We start from the raw sequence: 17,444 nt of genomic DNA, 5'->3' as shown, positions 1-17,444 counted from the left end.
AATGTAGAATAGGGAGCTAAACTAGCTCTAAAACAAGTCAAACCAAAAGAAAACAACACCAACACCCATGAATACTTCTTAGGGCTCGGGATAAAAATAGATTTATCATAAAATCAACCGCAAGAGCTCCGAAATTCCCAAACCAATTGCAAAAAATTAATAGGGCTTAGAGTTTTTGTTTTATACCTCAATAGGTCGGAAGTTCAACCATGGAAACACAGCTCAAATCCCCAAACCAATTGCTTAATCAACCCACACAGTAAGACGCCCGACGAGCTATATATCCCCAAACCAACCCACCGCAATGGAGGATGAGAACGAGTACAATAAAGAGAATGAGAACGAGAACGAGAACGATATCACTATCGGGTTTGGGGATGGAAACGAGAACGAGAACGATATCACTATCGGGTTTGGGGGCGGAAACGAGAACGAGAACGAAGGACGCGAACCAAATTGAGGAGGGAAGTTGGGTTGGGGGCATGAATGAGGAAGAAGGCGGAAACGAGAACAAAGCCCTAGTTGTTTTACGAGATTTTTAGGGCACGAGAAATCTCAAAGGGGGCTGAAATTGGATACGAGTGTCAATTTATTAATTTAATATTATCGTTGTCAGATTTCTAAGTGATTTCAACATATTTCAAGCGGAAATTAATTTCTATAAAATGAGGTACTTTTCTGTATATTTTTTTTGAACCAAACATAGTTTATAGAAATCTTAAAAAAATTTCTTTTTACAAAATTGTCACTATTTGTCATTTTCTATAAAGTTTTTTATAAACCACTCCACTCTACAGCGGGTTTGAGTCACCCGACTCTATCTAATACCCGTATCGTAATTTTACCAAACCTGAGGGCGTTCTTCGTAAATAATCCATTCTCTATAAAATCCTTTCTCCCATTATCCCCCAATTCATCTAGCGGCGTTCTGAGCGCGACCCAAATCCGCTCATTTTCTAGGGTTTAAGCGTTCTAGGGTTTCTAGTTCCCGCCATGGCGAAGCCCGGTCGAGGCCGGAGCCCTTCGGTCTCCGGATCTGGCTCATCTTCGAGGTCTCGCTCCAGCTCGCGCTCCGATTCTCGCTCTCGATCTCGTTCTCTTTCGCGATCTCGATCCAAGTCTTTCACTTCGTCTTCGTCTCCTTCTCGAAGCGGGAGCTCTCGGAGCCGATCGCCTCCACCTCAGAGAAGAAGGTATTTAGGGTTTATCTCTTGATTCCTTTTAAAAGAATAGGGTTTTGATGCGGGGTTAGTTTGGGGTACTTGTTAACTGCTGTAAAAGGCTGTATTTTGAAGCTAAGTAGGAACTAGATGCCATAGATTTTAGCACTAAGCGAGCTTATATTAAAAATATTATAGTTTTGCTGAGCGTAGGTTCTGGTGTACTAGATGAAAGGGATGTAAGATTTTGATATGGTTTGTAATGTTGGTTATTGGGTAATCAAGATTGGGAACCAAGTAAATTGAAAGATCAGGTGGAGAATTAGCTTCTGTTTGCGCATTAAGTCTGGAAATTGCAGGTTTTTTGGTTGGATAAGTTTAGGTATGTCACCATACCTTGTGTGGTCTCCAAGATGCCCCAGTTGAGTGTCATTGATTATAAAGATTGTGTTTACTATAATACCTTTACTTTATAATGTCATATACAAGTCTGATGGTTGTGAGTGTCTATGTCCATGTAATTGCTTTTGAATATAGCAATGTCAGTATACAGTGAATCGAGCAAGTTGAGAGTTTAGGCTTGATTCATGTTTGAACTTCAAAACCCTGTCACATAGTAAGCTAACGACAGGTCTCTGTTAGTGGGATGCAAGTTCTGGTTCGAATTCTGTATTTTTATATCTCTCTGTAAGTTCTGATACATAGTTCTCCCACATTAGTTGAATTGTAGCAGTTGATATTCATGGTTAAAATATGATAATATAACTGTAACATATTAAAAATGACATTTTAATATATTTGTATGATGGGTCTATTTGTCTGATTGATGAATAATCTTCTCTCTCCTTGGGAGCATATTTCATCTTAACGGAAGGCACTTTTATTTGGAGGGTAGTATCCGAATGCAATCCAGAGCCTACATATCTCGAATTTTCCTAATTTGTCCCACTTGGTTCTTTGAAACCATGACTTTCAACCCAGAATTTTCATATGCATGCATATAAATACCGTACACCGTTCTGTGATATTTACATTGCATTTAGTCTACTTCTTACATGCTGTGTGCATGTGTCTCCCCTTCTTCTGGTGTACTTGATCACGGTGAAATTTAGTTCACAACTGTGTTGCAGTTGGGGAAAATTTTCTAGATATGAAGTTAAACAATCCGGCTCTAATTTAACTTTTTTCCCTATTAAGTTGGATTTTTTTGGTTTTTTTGGTTTTTTTTTTTTTTGGGGGGGGTGCGTATATATATGTTGCCTTTTAAGGCTAGGGTCTAAAATGTTAAAATCTTCCAGTCCAATTGGCGCTGTCAGGAGAGCTCGGTCCCCATCACCAGCACCCAAAAGAGCTTCACCACCGAGGTGGGAATTTTTTCTTTACTGTTTTCTGATTTTATTGCTTCATTAAGAATCCATTAACTTGATGCTGATCTTTTTTTCCAGGAAAAAATCTCCAGTTGTCGAGTCTGGTGTTCTTTGCATTGAATATCTATCTAGGAACGTCAATGAAGGACATTTGAAAGAAATATTTAGTAAGTCCTTTTTTTTTTGCCTCATTCTTTCGTAGGAGTTGATAACCTAGATTACTTGGTTGTCTAATGATTGCCTCACTTTGTGTTAAATTCAATAGTTTTGTTCATCTGAATTTTGTTTATTCAGAATCGTGATTTAGTGTTTTCTTTTTCCTATATGTGAGTGACCTGATTTGATGTACTTCTTGCTTCCCCCCCTCAATTCCTACTGATTTGATGTACTTCTTGCTCCCCTCCCCCCTCAAATCCTACTGTTAACTCATCAATTTCTACTATGAAGTCATGTACTCATTAGTTGCTGTTCTTTTCCACAATTGTTATATGTACTTGTTCATGGTTGTCACCGCTGTTGTCTTTTAACCACATACTGCCTTTTATAGATAATTTTGGTGAAGTTGTCAATGCGGAGCTGGCAATGAACAGAAATGTAAGTTGACAGAAATTTGTTATTGCACTTTAAGGCATGACCTGCTAACTTATCTTTGTGCTATGGATGGTAGGTCAATCTTCCTCTAGGGCATGGATATGTCACGTTCAAGAAGAGAGCTGATGCTGAAAAAGCCCGTCTTTACATGGATGGTGTATGTGCTAATCTCACGGAACAATTTTTTTGTTTGTTTTAAATTTATTCTTATGTTACTTAATTACAGGGTCAAATTGATGGCACTGTGGTCGGAGTTAAATTTACATTACCACAACGCCCAAGGGTTTCTCCCCCTCCAAAGGCAGTACCTGTGGCTCCAAAAAGAGAAGCCCCTCCAAGGGATAAAGTTGGCATTGATGTTGAAAAGGAAACCCAGCAGCGACCGAGGGACCGTATGTTACTTGTACATTTTTCAAATGACTAATTTTGTCATATTTATAATACTACTGCAGATAACAGTTTTTAAGTTTTTAGTATGTGTTGCCTAAGCTTCTTGCTAAAATCCTTGTTTTTTTTGAACTACATTGAGTTGCTCTATTTTGCCTCATATTCTATTTGAAAGTAGGTGTTAACTTCAAATATTAGTCTCTCGATTCGTATGTGTGGCTCTTGTGATGTGCACTTCTTTAGTCTGTACTATGTCACCTGCTAGTTTTGCTATTGAATCTTCAGCAAATATAAGTCAACTTATTGATGGTTGATCGTATTTATACAAGCTGCCTTTATTTTTTCAGCATCACCACGCCGTAAACCAGCATCACCTTCTCGAAGGCGATCCCCTATAAGGAGGGCTCCCTCACCGAGACGCAGACCAGATTCTCCGCCTCCTCGTCGTGCAATCTCTCCTGCTCGTCGACGAGCAGATTCTCCTCCATATCGTCGTGGCGGATCACCACCTCGCAGGAGGGGACCATCACCTGCTAGAAGAGGTTCTCCATCACCTCCTCCACGGAGATATAGGTCGCCAGCACGGTTTGTTAAATTTCCCTTGTGCCTTTTACTTGTCGGTCCCAAGAGATTTTATCAATTGAAACTATCTGCACTGTTTCAGGGTTTCACCACGAAGGGTGCGTGGCAGTCCAATACGCAAGCGGTCTCCACTTCCTCTGAGGCGTCGGTATGTATTTGTCACAGCTACTTTCATGAACAATTCATGCTACAATTTGTCTCTGCCACCTTTTGTGTAACTGCTTCCTGTTATAGTTTTTTTCTGATATAATATATATTTGGATGCATAAGATGCCAAGATAAAATTATCTGAACTACTTTATGCTTTGTTTGCCAAATGATTGTTTGAAGCGTAATTTAACTAGTAAGGAGTCTTTTAGATTTTAGTGATACAAAAGGTCATTTTTTTCTTGGAAGAAGAAGATGGGTTTGCATTTTGTGTTTGTTCAGTTTCGACATTTACCATCCCTCTTTTAAATGTATTTTAACGCACCTTTCTCCAGTTTTCTATATAGTGAACTGGTGAAATTCCTGTATTTTAGTTAGGGCATCAATTAAAAATCCATTATAGATTGCAGAAGCAGAACTGCTTTCACCCTTATGGTATTTTTATTGGTAATCCAATTATTCTAGTTGCTGTCTTGTGTAAATAAGCATAGGGTTCTCATCACATGATTGTAGAGTTCAAGTGTCATGTCAGAAGCAGAAAGTGATGGAATTCTGAGGCAGAAACAGCTTCTTCTGAGGATAGTTGGACTTGTATCTATTAGTTAATGGTAACAGTTTTAACTGGAGGAATGGATTATGTAAATATATTATTTCAGCCTTTAAGCAAGCACCAAGACTCAACATGTTTATGCTACTATAATTTCAGTTAGCATAGTAACTGTCTTTTAATTGTTTGGTACAATTTGTGGAAGTTGTGTGAAATTAAAACCTGCCTATTTGTTTTATGTACTGACTAAACTATTAGTATTAACACGAAGACTTTTATTCACTAGAAATGTATTCCAAATGATTTAGTTGTTTCTGATAAAAAAGGTTGGCTGGAAAAGGGAAGATTCTTTTTTAGGATGGTGATCTGCTCATAATTTCACTTCATTTTTTCAGAAATAAATCATTTTGTAGTTATTGAGTCATTTTTTGATGTTAGTGTACTGGTGCCAAAGTGACAACATAAATTCATAAGAGTGTAATGCATTTAATATACAATTTTTATTTTATTTTAGGTCACCACCACCAAGAAGAGCAAGAAGCCCACCAAGGCGGTCGCCTCCACCTCGTCGTCGCAGTCGCTCCCCTATTCGGAGGCTTGGTCGTTCCCGTTCTAGATCAATGTCACCTCGCAGGTAGCAGCTAAACTGCACACTTAATCGTTAGGGATTTTGGCACTTTTTTGTCATTTTCTACAGCTTACTTGAGTTCTAAGATTTAAATTTGTCCCCAAAATTTGCTTTCATCTCTCTGGTCACATTGTTATGGTTTGTTATTATGTGGTTGATCAGTTTGAACAGTGAGCTATTTAATTCGTAAATATTTTTCTTTTGACTTTTTGCAAATAAATAGACTTGATCCATATTTAGTCAATGAGCATAGTAGTATTAAGAAGTTATATTGGAAATGAGTAGACTCTGGTCAGTTGTCTCATATATCTTCCTTGTTAGGTTATGGATTTGTTCTTAATGGTATATACCCTGGTATCTATTAATTTCTTGATTAATACTTTTATTCTATGAGGTCTGTAGTAGATTTTTTTGTATAATTTTGCTAAAACCATGAATCCTGTTTCTCCGTTACTTTGTGTAATCAGTATATTATATTATGAGCCTGCAATGAGTAGCATGTAATCTTGGATTGAAGAGAGCTAAGTTCTTAGAGGTGGTGGCTTTTGTTAGTTTACTATATACAAAAATCTCTGTTGAAAAAAAGCTGTCTCTTCTACATATAAACTATATTTATTGCCGCTTCTCAAGGTAGACAACTACCAAAATTTCAGTTTTCATGATCCTTCCAATAGTAACAGCCTGAAACTTGTCATCTATTTTCTTTATCATTTAACAATTATAACTAGTCAGTGCTTATTTAGGTGCTTGTAATCTGAAGGTGAAGTTCAACTTTAAATTGGACAAACTATTAATGGTCGCGGATATCGAACTATAGCACAAGTCTTTTACTTTTTTTAATTGAGCTGCTATTTTACTAAAAAAAGAGGAGGTTGTTCCTTGAGCTCTAAAAACTAGCATTTTAAAATTATGTTTTCTGCAGGGGACGAGCACCGCCTCGACGTGGGAGATCAAGTTCATCTTTCTCTGATTCACCTAGTCCTCCCCGCAAGGTATCTTTGGATAGGACCATCTTTTTTGAAGCCCCTTTTTACTGTAGCAGTGAAACTTCAGGTGTGTATTTAATTGATATTTACCTTTGTTTGCCAGGGAGGTCGAAGAGTGTCAAGAAGTCGAACTCCTCCTAGAAGGTAATGCTTCTGCTTCTCATGTTTCTTCTTCACTATTATTTCTCCTTTGGTTCTGGTTCCAGGGAGACTGGACTTAGAAAGGTGATTGGAGAGGAAATTTATGAGAGGCCGGTTGCATGAAGTTGTCTATGCCTATCTTTTCCTAAGTTTAATATGAAAAAATTATAAGAAATTTCTTGCCCCATACGGTTGCATGAAGTTGTCTATGTTACAGCCTATCTTTTCCTAAGTTTAATATGAAAAAATTATAAGAAATTTCTTGCCCCATATTTTGCTTACAAGCACCAGAAAAGATACCTAGATTATTTTACTAACTAGTGTACTTAAAATTTCTGGGATGTGATCGTGTGGCTTGTGTCAGTTTTTCCTTCTTCGGTTAAATTGCTTGGTGTTTAATGCAACTGTAATATATGAGTCAATTATGTCATTGTACATGAAAAAATGATGATCATTGATTGATCACGGACGCGTTGGATTTCTTTCCGTATTCTTGTGAAGACACCCTTCCTGAAGCTTTACATTGTTATGCTTATCTTTTCTAGTGGATTTCTCGAGTGTAGGCCCGGAAGGGGAAGAAACAGCAGTATCAGTGGCAGCAGCAGCAGCCCTCCTCCTAAACCCTAATCATTTCTCGATGGTATGTGCTCGTCGACTTGTTTCTTGTTTCAGGTAACTCTCTCTCTCTCTTTTCCTCTTCCTCCCTCTTTCAGTGATGACCCCCTAGAAGCATTCTCGCAAGAAAGACGAAGACTATCCGGAGATGATGGACTTGAGATTTTATCGATTTTCTTCACCCAGCTCATTTTCTAGCTATAGGTTGTTGTTGAAGGTTTTCATAGATACTGTGAAATTTATGCTGGTAGAGTTTGGAAGCTTTATTTCTGGATGTTCTGTAATGGACTTGTCTACCTATGTTTGGAATATTCGACGTAGTGCACCTGTAGACCATGTAATTTCTCTCTTTTTACTGACTGGATTCTGATTATGGTGTTGCTTTCGAATCTCATTGAAGTCTACATGCCTATTCATTTGGTTTAGTCCTAATTTGATATATTTTTGCTGCGGTTTCGGTTTAACTGTTTCATGATATGTATAGTTGGATTGCTCACAAAAATGCGATCCGAGCCATGTAATCGTTGAAGTCTACATGCCTACTCATTTTGGCCGAAGTGACGAGCTACGATGCTATAATTTTTGTGGTATTATGCTATAATTATTGTGGTACTATGTTTGGAGATGGCACGTGTGAAGAAGCATCCGAAATTATTTTTGTCCTAATTTTTTGGCCTTTGCAGTTGTGATTGAGAAGTGAATCGATTTAATCGCTCGCGGTGTTGATATGGAAAATGGGAAAATAAAGAAGGAAAATTTTCAAAATTCGATAGTGTAGAGGTTTTTATCACTATGGGATTCATGAGAGAAAATGATGTTGTTGATCTATTCCAAGAAAGCTCAATAGCACTTTTAAACGGTACGAAACTGGAAAAGGAGAACTTAGTTATGGCTTATTAATAAGAACAAAGCTTAATTTAGATTTGATTTGATTTTATGAGTGTATTTGTTTTTTTTTTTTTGCTTTTAATAAATATATAAATTATCCTTTAATTACCAAGACAATAACCAATTCTTTATTCGTGTAGACGGGACAAGAATTGTAATGGAATTGGGGATGAGAAAACTGAGTGCTATCCCTGTACTCAATGTTTTTCTACGAAAATTAGATGAAAGCAATCCGCTCCGAGCACAGTCCAGTAGTTCTTGACGGTCATGAATTAGATTGCAACGGGTCATAATCATTAGTGAAAGATCATCTACAAATGCTAGTGATAACTGACAATTTAAGATTTTCAAATCAATCTGCTAAGAGGTTATAATTGAAGGTGTAATAAAAAAAACAATGTATTTGCTATGTATATTATTATTATAATTCATAAGTCCATCATTGCAAGATGTATATCACCTTTGGTGTTTTACAAATGATCTTTCAAAATATGGTGAAAGATAATAATAATATGGTAAATACATTGTTCATTTACTATCCCATTGTTGCTTATGCCAGAGTGTCAATTGTATGGGTAAGTAGATATTTAAAGGAGTCTAGGGCCTCTTAATCTTCCTCGATACAATGTCTTATTTCTTATTTCCCAGCTCTTGCTCGAAGGTACATTAAACGAAGTTTAGCTTATTCTACAATGTCTCAAATGAGTTATATTATGTAAGCAGGCATTTGTTTCGGATGAAATCTCAGCTTAATATATATTCTGCTGCGTGATATTTCAATTGCAGGTGATCCATTTTCTAGCTGAATGTTTATGTTTATAATTTTTGACTCTATCGAAACTTGCTTTGATCGCGTACAGGGGTGTGGAAGCGAACCAAATATTTAATAGACAATCCGGTTAATATTTGTCCAGATACTCGGTCATATTTCGATCCCACGGTTCGTTTAATAGTAAATGAATATTTTTTAGTATTCGGCTTATAAAACAAATAGAATTTAATTAAAGATATATTTGACTCGACTGATTATTAACTATTAGATAACTTTTTATATGTTAATCCTATTAATTAAAGTTGTTGCAAATATGACCCATCAAATTTTTTATCACAATTTTTACCCCATCTATAAATAGTCATGCTAAGGGACCAAGGGTTTTCACTTTCCGCCTCCGACCAATTACCTGCGCTCCTCCCTCTCCGACGACGCCCTCCTCCCTCTCCGACGTCGCCTTTTTAGAAACAAAAATTTGCCCTTTTTCTTCTAATATTTTTCTCTATATATATATATATTATAGAGTCGATCAGTTCCAGCCTCGGTTTCCCTCAATCGATCTATCTCAGGTACGATTTTTTTCCCTTTTTTTTGGTTTTTTTATGTTTAATTTCATGCTAGATTCGTTAAATTTGGTTGATCGATCTCATCTCACGAATTACGAACCCTACATTTGGTGGCTCTTTATTCTTTTTATGCAATTGTTTGTCGCAATGATTATTTCGGATGTCTATGATGTTCGTTAAGATGCCCTAGATCTGGCTGATCGTCTAAAAATTTTAATGATTTTTTTTATGAATAATGAATTTTTATGGGGGTTTGGTACATAATTGAGAGAGATTTTAAACCCTAGAAATCTCTTCCTTGGGGTTCATAAAACAAATAAAAAGAAGACGTTTTAGACAGCACCCCCTACATTGCTACATTTTTTATTACGTCCTGAATTCATATGAATTACAAAAGAATTTAGGGTGTAAATGATAACAACTTCTTGAAGAGAGGATAATTCTGACACAAAAACACGTTTTAGGTTGCATTTGGTAAATGAGATTTGGAAATCAAGGGATTTGAAATCTAGAATTTGAAATCTGTGATTTGATAAATCTCTTGTTTGGATGTCTTTATTAAATGAAAGTAATTTCAAATCCAGGATTTGGATACACTTTGTTATACGTAAATTTGGATTTGAAATAGGTATTTTAAGAAAATTTACTCTCTCTATCTTCCTTCTTAAATTAAATTAAAATAGCTAATCAATTGTATGTAGTGCTCAACAATTGTGTCATTGGATTTAATATTAGATAACATAAAAGCATGTACCCAAACATGGTTATATGGACATATGCTCATTATTGAAGGCTAAAATCTGGGAGCATGTAATAAAACATGATCTATATATTTCAGAAAAACATAGAATTAAACCACTAGAAACAAGAGTAAGAAAACAATCATGATATTGTTCCAAACCTGCATTATCGTACAATAAACACATAAGTAATGCACATAATAAGATGATCCAATAAAGTCAAATGCAAATATCATACAAATTTTAAAAGCATGACATCTCAGGCATAAACCAACTAAATCATGACTTTCGAAAACATATGTTTTGCTACTCCAACAAGCCAAGACAACACCCCAACATAAACTAAGTCAAAGAAACATATCCCAGAATCCTCCCTTCTCATACTTCATAGTCTTCTTGTCTGGCCAACTTCAGATCTCAGATGAATATTAATTAGTCCATGTCACGAAAACATATACATATAGCATTAAAAACTTTGCAATAAAAGTAACTATAGTCCTGTCCTGTGGATATGATTGAATAAGTACCACACCTCAATATTTTTCATTGTCCTTTCTCCTCACCTTTTATGAGGAACAAAGACTCAAGCATTCATGTAAAATTTGATTTGACTTTTTGCACATTTAACTTCTTGTGCGCTCGACCAATCTATTGAGTGAATCCATAAATCTAAAGTATCATGCAATACCGGTTTCCTAGATGTAAGTGTAGTACAGTGATATGTATGTTTTCTAGATGTAAGCGGTCATTGAAAGAAAGCCCGCTAGCTTTGCATAACCTGAAAGTAACCATCAAACTTTCCGCATAAATTTATCACACTGCAAACACTGTAATAAGTTAAAGTTCTACTTCTAAATAAAATACATAGTAATCTCCTCTTCTGCCCTACCCCCTATATAATTCTTCTCTGAATGTTTATGTTGGACCCTTGAATCCCTTTCTATATTTGCCATTTTTAACCTAAAAGGGAAAAAGAAGATGACAACGATACCATTTTAACCTAACATTCATATGAATGTGTATAACTATGAAATAACAATCATCGTCACCACTATCTATTTTTAACCTAATATTCACAAGTCTCATCAAACACAAACCCATGGTTTGTAACAAAGAGGAAAGAATGAAGGAAAAGTACTCTGTTCCAAACAATTATGTTGAAAACTGTAAAGTGTTCACAGAACAATTCTGTCGAGGCATCACAGCTGTGCACACCAGAAATATATGAAACCAAATAAGATTTCTCCTATTATAGGAATTTGTTGGCTTAATTGTCTCATGTGTTATTTCTCTACCAATATCCAAGCTGCTTCTTCCAACCTGAGTGACTGAAAGAAAAACTTTACCTAAAAAATTATATGATTATCACAATTATAGACTTTACATTTCTAAACATCTCCAAATTAATATGTAAATTTTATAGACTTAACATTTCTGAACATCTCCAAATTTATATGTAAATTTGTGTTTTCTAGGCTTAGTTGATATATAATACGGCATTTCCATAATATAGACAGGTACCATGACCATATATGAATGTTTCATCTGAATATATACGTAATTAATGTTCAAAAACATGGTTTTTTATCCGTGCGGTTCGAGAGCGAGTCACGATTAATCGGATTATGCGCCGATTAATCGGATTATACGGAATTATGTGTTTTTGAATTTTTTTTTAACATATATTTATTATTTTTCATACATAAAAATGTATACAATTCATATAAGATAGAACATATACTAAGAAAAATACAAATAAACCATTTCCAACTAATGCTAAGTTTAGAGGATTTCTGGTATTCATCTTTCAAAGAAGAAACCATTGTCAAACCTAGATAAAAAAACAAGTAATAATCCTCAAACACGGAGGATTTTCTTTCAAAACTAGCATGATTTTCTTTCAAAGCTCTCATTATCAGGTATTTATCTTCTTAAATCTTTGAAATTTATAAAATTTTCAATCAAAGAAAGAAGGGGGGAGTAGATTTTACCTGCGAAAACTAGAGAAGAGCCGGCGGTAAAGCAAGCTCCTTTTATTACTATTAATTTTTTTTGTATGATAATGCATGATTGGGACAATATCATGATTGTTTTCTTACTCTTGTTTCTAGCGGTTTAATTCTATGTTTTTCTGAAATATATAAATCATGTTTTATTTCATGCTCCCGGAATTTAGCCTTCAATAATGAACATATGTCCATATAACCATGTTTGGGTACATGCTTTTATGTTATCTGATATTAAATCCAATGGCACACTTGTTGAGCACTACTTACAATTGATTAACTATTTTAATTTAATTTAAGAAGGAATATAAAGAGAGTAAATTTTCTTAAAATATCTATTTCAAATCCAAATTTATGTATAATAAAGTGTATCCAAATCCTGGATTTGAAATTACTTTCATTTAATAAAGACATCTAAACAAGAGATTTATCAAATCACGGATTTCAAATCCCTTGATTTCCAGATCTACCTCCCAAATCCAAATCTCATTTACCAAATGCAACTTAAAATGTGTTTTTGTGTTAGAACTATCCTCTCTTCAAGTAGTTGTTATCATTTGCACCCTAAATTCTTTTGTAATTCATATGAATTGAGGACGTAATAAAAAATGTAGCAATGTAGGGGGTTGCTGTCTAAAACGTCTTCTTTTTATTTGTTTTATGAACTCCAAAGAAAAGATTTCTAGGGTTTAAGATCTCTCTCCCTCTGGACTCCACGTTCTTCCAAATTTTCTTCGTCAATTCCAGCTTCAAGTTTTGAAGTACTTGGTCGATTTTGGTGATTTTAGCAACTAGATTAGCGTTGTAAAACTCAAAGGTCGAAGCTTGTTCTTGCAAAATATTGGGTTTTGATATTGAATTTTGCGATTCTTTGATCTTAATAAGAATATTGATTTCCTTAATTAAAATTTTTTGTGGTTGCTTTTGAAGTGCAGTTAAGATGGAGCATGGATCTTTGACTGATGTAAGCGCTTCGACATTTTCTCTAATGGATGAGGATCACACCCTAGCGAATTCTGTCAGATATACCCTCAATAAAGAGTTAGCAATCTCTCTTTTCAATTATCTATTTTTAGTTTCTTATTTTGTAAATTGGAGTTTATATAAATTCTGTTTATATAAATTCTATAGCTAATTTAACCAATAAGATCCATGACCCTAGCATTTTAAAAAAATATAGAACTTTATGAAATTAATTGGGTATTTTTGTATTGGATGAACATATGAGTTATGGGTCATTTATGTGGTCATGAGTTTTTTTCATGTCTCAACAGCTGATGACCTTAATAGCTTAGGGTAAAACAACCAATTAGACCATCCAAAGATTGATGTGGGTGTTGTGAGAAAATGCAAAGAACCTGAAAACTTCATTTAGGTTGTGGCGTTCTACAATATCCCTATATAAAAGCAGTTATCTACTCTATGCTAATTTTCGATTATTATGTTAAGGAAATTTTATGAAATGGATGTAAATGGTAGAAAAGCTATTGTATTTCTTTTCCTGAAAGATGTATTTTAGTCAATGTTTTAAATGTTGGATGTTGGTTTATGTCGGACGATTAAAATTCATGTCGAATAGCAGAAATCAGGGATATGTTGGGGGACATAATGGAAAAAATATCGGATTGTCATATCAGATGGTGTGCATATGTATAATATAAATATCATAAATGAAATCTAAGCATACTTAATAAATTATTTTGTCTAAACATATAAAAAGTAAATAACTTATGATGCTTAGGGTTGATATTTAACAAAAGAGGTGAGAAAAAAGGAGTTCGATGTTGTCAGTTAAGGAGAGAGAAGATCACCCGATATTGACGTGGAGGGAACAGCTCGGAGAAGAGACTGATGAGTTGTCGAAGGAGAGAGAAGAGGCGACGGAAGTGACTTTGGTCTTTTTTTCCATTTATCCTAATTGATTGAGTTTTGTCTTTGGAAGCAATATTAAGACAATCAAGAATTTAAACCCAAACGTAATGGATAAACATAACCAAAAAAAATTAGCTAATTTTTCAAACTGAAAAATCGGCCGATATAGTCGACATGCCCCTTGATATATCCGACCGGTGTATCCGATATGTTCCCCAATATATCCGACATGAACCCAGAAAACACAATACGCATTCATATCGTGTAGCCCGGCTGCCCCTAAATCTGACATGCCCGACATGGCGGCTGACATTTAAAAGTTAAAACACTGATTTTAGTGGAAACATTTGAGATATTAATGTGAAACTGGCATATTTTCTATTAGTTTGGCTATTAAAATTTTTAGTGTTATAAAGTTTTGCTAAGTTGTTATTTTGAGGAATTAATTGATCAGAGAGCCCTGTTGATGAAATCATGTCTTTTAGGATGATTTCTGTGATGTTTGGAGTTATGAATCATCTGTGATGTAATCGCTATGTAGCTGATTGCATATCCTTACTCGATACGTAAAAAAAAATCAATTTATGGCAATGAATAAACAACAGAGAGTTGCATTGGTGCCCAAAAGAACAGATAGATGTATGCATAAGGAATGGATTTTCAGATTGGATTTTGATAATAATGGATTTTTGTTGCTAATTGATCTCGTTCGAAGATATAACACTTTGGGATTTTTGTTTTTTGTGGGTAACTACTTCCTGTGCTACAAGCTTTTTTATTAATGTCATGCTCGTAAATTTGCTAAGGTATATTATGCTTGCATGTTTCATTTCCTTGTGCAGTCCAAGAGTCGTATTTTGTGGATATAGCATACCTCATCCATCAGATAATCGAGTCAACATAAGGGTCCAGACTACAGGTACCTTGTGTGTATTTTTTCACCTTTGCAAATCTCAATTTCCTTTTTGGGTTTTGGAATCCGGAAATATTATTAATTAAAGTTTTAAATTCAAGAAAGCGCAATGTGCAGTATGTAGATATGCAATTGTTGAATTTATTGTATTTGCAGTTTATGAAAATGAACACAACCTGTATATTTCTTATTCATAATCTACGAAATGATTGCAACACAAAAATCCCCCCAGTGTAGAAGAATTTTATCTGATCAAGGTGCCCAGAATCTGTATGTCTATTTTCAAGAGCTTATCAACTATGTGCTGCTGGCTTCTTATTAGATCTTTATTTGTGGAGTTATAGTTCTCTAATTGTTTGTATTATATGTGCATCGGGATTTGAACTTGGCGCAGGCATAAACTTAGTTTTGGTTGTATTCACTGGTGAAAAGAAGCAAAAGTAACATAGTGTAGTGGAGTTATCTAGATGATGAGGTGAATACTGTAATACTTGGCACTCCATATCCAAAGATATAACAAGAAGACCATAATTCAATACCTATGCCATCGTTTGAATCTTTTACCATTTTGATTTTATTTTGAGGGCATGGAGTTTGTGATGAGGATAATTTGTATTATCCTCCTCGAGGTTACCTGGATCTAGTATCACTGTAGTACAGCTTCTGAAGGATGGTCTAAAAATCCAATGGTCCTTCTTATGCTTAACGAATCACTCAGCTGTCTTCTAACTTATGAAAGCTTTTATTATCCCCACACTTGCTCCCAAAACCATAACCATTTCAATTATATTTTAACTGTGTCAATGTTAGTTAAACTAGTTAACCATTTTGATTTCAGGGGAATGGCTATATTCATGTAGGAGCTTGTTGAAATTGAAGTGTCGGTTTCTGGTGAAGTTTCCGGTTGACGTTTTAGCTTACTCTATCTGATGCCTGCTCTCAGCTGTTGAAGATAGCCATGAGTTAATCCAGTTTCTAGGCTAATTATGAATTTGTGGCTCTTGGTTATAGCTGTGTTTCCTTTTTCTTAGCTTCTAGCCTTTAGCTAAAATTTTCCCCAAATCAATTGTACAGAAGGTATTGAAGGACATGTTTGGATCAGAGTACCAGCTTTTTTGACCTTCTTTCTTTTCATTATACTATGCCAGCAGCGGGGATTTTTCTTGTAGCTCGGCTTTTTCCCCCACAGTTATACCTTCCATAATGACCCTTTATTTCTTTAATAGGTGTAATAACACTACTATTAGGAGCACAGTTATACCTTCCATAATGACTTTAATTTCTTTAATAGGCGTAAATCGTAATAACACTACCATTAGGAGCGACTTTGGCTCTTGCTCAAAGAGACATTAAATGAAGTTTAGCTTATTCTGCAATGTCTCATTGGGTTATATTATGTAAGCAGATATTTGTTTCGGGTAAAATCTCAGCTTAATATATATTCTTCTGTATGATATTCAATTGCAGGTGATTCAGCAAAAGATGTATTTAAGGATTCCCTCCAGAATCTGATGTTCATTTGCCAGCACGTGAGGACCACCTTCGACAAGTCTGTAGCTGACTTCAAAGTGAGCCAGCCCTTGGAACAAATGAACATTGATAAAAGATGATCAATATTTCAATTTGCAACAGTTAAAAAGATAAAAGCCATGGATGTTCCATGTTCTTCTAGCTGATGGAGGTCTATATGTTGGAACTTGCTTGTACTGAATGTTTATGTTTATATTTTTTGACTGTATTGAAACTTGTCGTGATCGCGTATACCTATATTGAATTATCCAGTATGTAGGCGATCTAATTTTACATATTTAAAACAGATTTGCTGCTGATATTATTGATTATTTGATGGCTTTTTTGTAGTTAAAAGCCTTTGGTATCACATACTTTATTGTTTTTGTTTGTAATTGAGGAAAAAATGTGATATTGGCTGCCCTGCAAATGTTAAAAGCGTTTGTGCGTTACGCTTCGGGAACAAATATGAATATTTTGTGTTTACAGTTCTCGGCTGCAAACTAAAGGATATTGCATATAACCTCCTCATTTATACCTTTAGTGACAATTTTTATATTTTACAACTCATTTATTCTTCATTCTTTGTTTTGTATTTGAGAAAGGGTTAATTGTTTACCATTAGACGTCTCAACAAATCAAGGAACGGTTAAAGCCATATTACTATTGTACTGATTTCTAGTTAGTGGCTGCTTGTTTGTTAATGATGTAGGATCCTTTGTTATATTTTGACAGGCTAAGTTGCACTTAAATAGTTGTATTGTTGTAGATAAATCACTGGAATGATTTTTTTTACTCTTTTATCCTCAAGTGGTTGATTTGTCACTCCATTGTTACATTTTGTGACGCTAGATGTTAACGCTTACGCGCGTGGGTCTTCGCTCAGTCTGCACAAATTGATGCGTCCGTGCAATAATGCTGGGCCCTCAGAGAAAAGTGTACCTGAGAGACGTATGCAGCCTGCAAAAGCAAAAGCGAAAACATGTACGGATCGTTTCGACATTAGCCTCCCGTATCTTCAATATTT

At 35.1% G+C, this 17,444-nt stretch overlaps 2 protein-coding genes across 5 annotated transcripts; both read left to right on the top strand.

Moving 5' to 3' along the window:
- Positions 907-7,555, top strand: LOC109823744 (serine/arginine-rich splicing factor SR45). 2 transcript variants are annotated; one of them, XM_020390111.1, is made up of 13 exons: positions 907-1,193; positions 2,459-2,524; positions 2,606-2,694; positions 3,075-3,121; positions 3,195-3,275; positions 3,345-3,510; positions 3,853-4,090; positions 4,170-4,235; positions 5,296-5,415; positions 6,332-6,401; positions 6,499-6,539; positions 7,100-7,176; positions 7,250-7,555. In XM_020390111.1, the coding sequence occupies exons 1-12, from the start codon at positions 994-996 to the stop codon at positions 7,161-7,163; spliced, it is 1,248 nt and encodes a 415-aa protein (XP_020245700.1). In that variant the 5' UTR covers positions 907-993; the 3' UTR covers positions 7,164-7,176; positions 7,250-7,555. The 2 variants fall into 2 exon arrangements, with proteins under 2 accessions (XP_020245700.1, XP_020245699.1); XM_020390110.1 differs by having other exon boundaries at positions 7,100-7,550.
- Positions 9,191-16,787, top strand: LOC109824424 (DNA-directed RNA polymerases I and III subunit RPAC2). Of its 3 annotated transcripts, XM_020391018.1 has the most exons (5): positions 9,191-9,380; positions 13,059-13,164; positions 14,838-14,914; positions 15,747-15,799; positions 16,376-16,455. In XM_020391018.1, the coding sequence occupies exons 2-5, from the start codon at positions 13,064-13,066 to the stop codon at positions 16,418-16,420; spliced, it is 276 nt and encodes a 91-aa protein (XP_020246607.1). In that variant the 5' UTR covers positions 9,191-9,380; positions 13,059-13,063; the 3' UTR covers positions 16,421-16,455. The 3 variants fall into 3 exon arrangements, with proteins under 3 accessions (XP_020246607.1, XP_020246605.1, XP_020246606.1); XM_020391016.1 differs by lacking the exon at positions 15,747-15,799 and having other exon boundaries at positions 9,192-9,380; positions 16,376-16,787; XM_020391017.1 differs by lacking the exon at positions 15,747-15,799 and having other exon boundaries at positions 9,192-9,380; positions 13,054-13,164; positions 16,376-16,787.

Source organism: Asparagus officinalis, chromosome 9 (genome assembly GCF_001876935.1).
Source record: "Asparagus officinalis chromosome 9, Aspof.V1, whole genome shotgun sequence".
Taxonomy (NCBI): domain Eukaryota; kingdom Viridiplantae; phylum Streptophyta; class Magnoliopsida; order Asparagales; family Asparagaceae; genus Asparagus; species Asparagus officinalis.
The sequence above is the reverse complement of the archived record's forward strand: the minus strand, read 5'-3'. Positions and strand labels throughout refer to the sequence as shown.